The sequence below is a fragment of the Palaemon carinicauda genome, chromosome 14, assembly GCF_036898095.1.
Source record: "Palaemon carinicauda isolate YSFRI2023 chromosome 14, ASM3689809v2, whole genome shotgun sequence".
NCBI classification, from domain to species: Eukaryota; Metazoa; Arthropoda; class Malacostraca; order Decapoda; family Palaemonidae; genus Palaemon; species Palaemon carinicauda.
Window position 1 is genome coordinate 23,529,311 of NC_090738.1, and position 2,500 is coordinate 23,531,810.

The following is a 2,500-nucleotide window of genomic DNA, read 5'->3' on the forward strand; positions in this document are numbered from 1 at the left end:
TTTGCTTGACAATCAATTTGAATATTACCAACTACTGCTTCAAAATAAAATGCCAATAAAAACGCAAAGACCCAATGGAATTGAGAAAGTTCCCTTAGCTGAGTGAGACATGTAGATTTCATGTAAAAATAAAGAAATCTAGGTTACTATGATGTTTAGTAAAAAAAAATAAATAAAAGTATAGTGACTTTTATTCCATAATAGCAAGCGAAGGATAAGAAGCAATAAATTATTTTTTTCCTCCTTTCAAAACCATTTGGCCTAATTGCAAAACAAAATTCAATATTTCGACAGCATGCTTTAATATGCAGCTGAGAATTTAATATGAACAAATTTTAGGAGAATTTTGATAAAATATATTATCAAGAGATTAAATGAAAACTATTGAGTTTTCAATTTCTTGCTCATTCTCCTTAATTTTTAGTCCGAATTTTAAAAGGATCGCCATCACGTCAACATCACTGTTTTGTTTTCACTTTGAGCTTTCATTCACCAACGTTGATATCTGGTAAATATACGTTGATGCTTGGAAACTCAAATATTTGCACGCGAGCTGAACGCGTCAATGAAAAGCTACATAAGAAAAAAATGAAACCAACATATTAGTGACAGTGATCCAAGTGATAGCGACACATCTCTTTAGCGTTGCCGAGTCTGAGCACATCCCTAGTGACGAAGTGTGCAGTTTCAGGCGAAAAGTGACACAAATGTCCCTGACACTAGCCTTCAATTCGGGGATCTTCTCTGTCTCGGTTGCAATGATTCCTTTCTACATTGTCTTATTTAACACTACATTGTATTAAGTTTATGGTGGGACTGACATGAGTTTTGAAAAAAAAGAGTTAACCTGTTCTTAGGGTTAATGGGGTTTTAATTAATATCAACCTCTAATTCTGAAGCCGAGAATAATTCTCTTAAATACTGGCGTGTGCTTTGAAAAGAAGGAAATGATGAATATTTTCCTTCATGAATTTAACTAGATTCTATGTTCAGGATGAATACTCTTTCAAAATAAGAATAAGACAAAGATTTCCATATTTCAGGGTCTCATTCTAAAAAAATAAGCTATAGATTTTTTTTTTTTTACATATTTAAGTATTTACAAGAATAAATATTCGATTTGTATACAATGCACATCTTCAAGTCCTAAGAAATTATGATATTGCAATCTCAATTCACAGAGAATCATTTCATCGTGTAAATTTAACAAGGACAACTTAATCTAGATGAGCATTAAGTTTCCTTATGTATCAGTAGTGTACTTCATAGTTTCCCGATAATTGTTTCAGAATGATTACCTAGTTAACACTGCACTCAAACATGATTCTCTGTAATTCTCCTAATAATACGATTTTAAGAATCGGTTAAAATACATCTTTAAATTGAAAACCAAGATCAGGACCAAGGTGGTCAACATTAGTGACTGCTCACCACTGTTAAAACAAACTTTTAAGGAAGTTGGATTATCCCTAAGTCTTATTTAAACTGACATGTAGAGAAAGAGAGAATCAACCCAGAAAAGGCTAGAACCAAGGCTATAATATATAAATGCGAGCAGGGTATTTTTTGGAACGAGGTCTGGACCACTGGAAAAATAGTGTTTCTGGAATGTAAATAAAAGAATATGTCAACGGCAAAAACTTGACACCTACTGTGATGAATCCTCTGCTGGAAGGCCGGATCCCTGGAACTGTCTCTGGAATACACGGGTTCCCTGGGGTCCTTGGAAGGGGGCGGCACTCTAGCAGCCTCCCTGGAGTAGACGGGGTCCCTGGGGTCTTTGCTGGGAGGGCCTCGGGCGTACACGGTGTGGTCCCTGATTGAAGGAATGTCATCTAGCTGGTTGGAAGATTCAGTTCTGGAAGAAACGCCTCCGTGTTCTGTTTCGGTGTCTGAGCCTAGGGTCTCGTAGTCGTCTCCGCTGTCAGCTACGCCTCCTCGGCTGCGGCTGCGGCTACGACTACGTCGCTGGCCACGGCTGCGGCTGCCTCGGCGTTTCACTTCTCCATAGCTTTCAATTTTCTGAGGAAGGAAATCAACGGAATCAGCGGACATTTTGAATGCTGAGAGAGAGAGAGAGAGAGAGAGAGAGAGAGAGAGAGAGAGAGAGAGAGAGAGAGAGAGAGAGAGAGAGAGAGAGAGATAAAAAATGGAAGATTAAAATCAAAAGTAGGTTCTACAGAAAAATTAGATACCCCCATTGATCAAAATAACTATATTGTGCTTAATAAAGAAGAATAAAAAAAATAGTTGGAAATACCTCATCAAATTGGATCCCTTGAAAAGGAAGTTTTGATGCAAGAGATTAGTCACGTGGCCCATGTCTCACCCGCTATACTAAAACTTTGTTCGTTTATGATCTATTTCTTTTATATTTATATATATATATATATATATATATATATATATATATATATATATATATATATATAATATATATATATATGTGTGTGTATATATATATATATATATATATATATATATATATATATATATATAT

General features: G+C 35.5%; 1 protein-coding gene across 1 annotated transcript in view; it reads right to left on the reverse strand.

The window, feature by feature from the left end:
- Nucleotides 1–2,500, reverse strand: part of LOC137652706 (cell adhesion molecule Dscam2-like) — a 466,536-nt gene that overhangs the window by 41,756 nt on the left and 422,280 nt on the right. Inside the window, exon 26 of the mRNA XM_068386108.1 lies at nucleotides 1,653–2,022. Within this exon, the coding sequence (XP_068242209.1) occupies nucleotides 1,653–2,022 (370 nt within the window). The remainder of the gene's footprint in view (nucleotides 1–1,652; nucleotides 2,023–2,500) is intronic.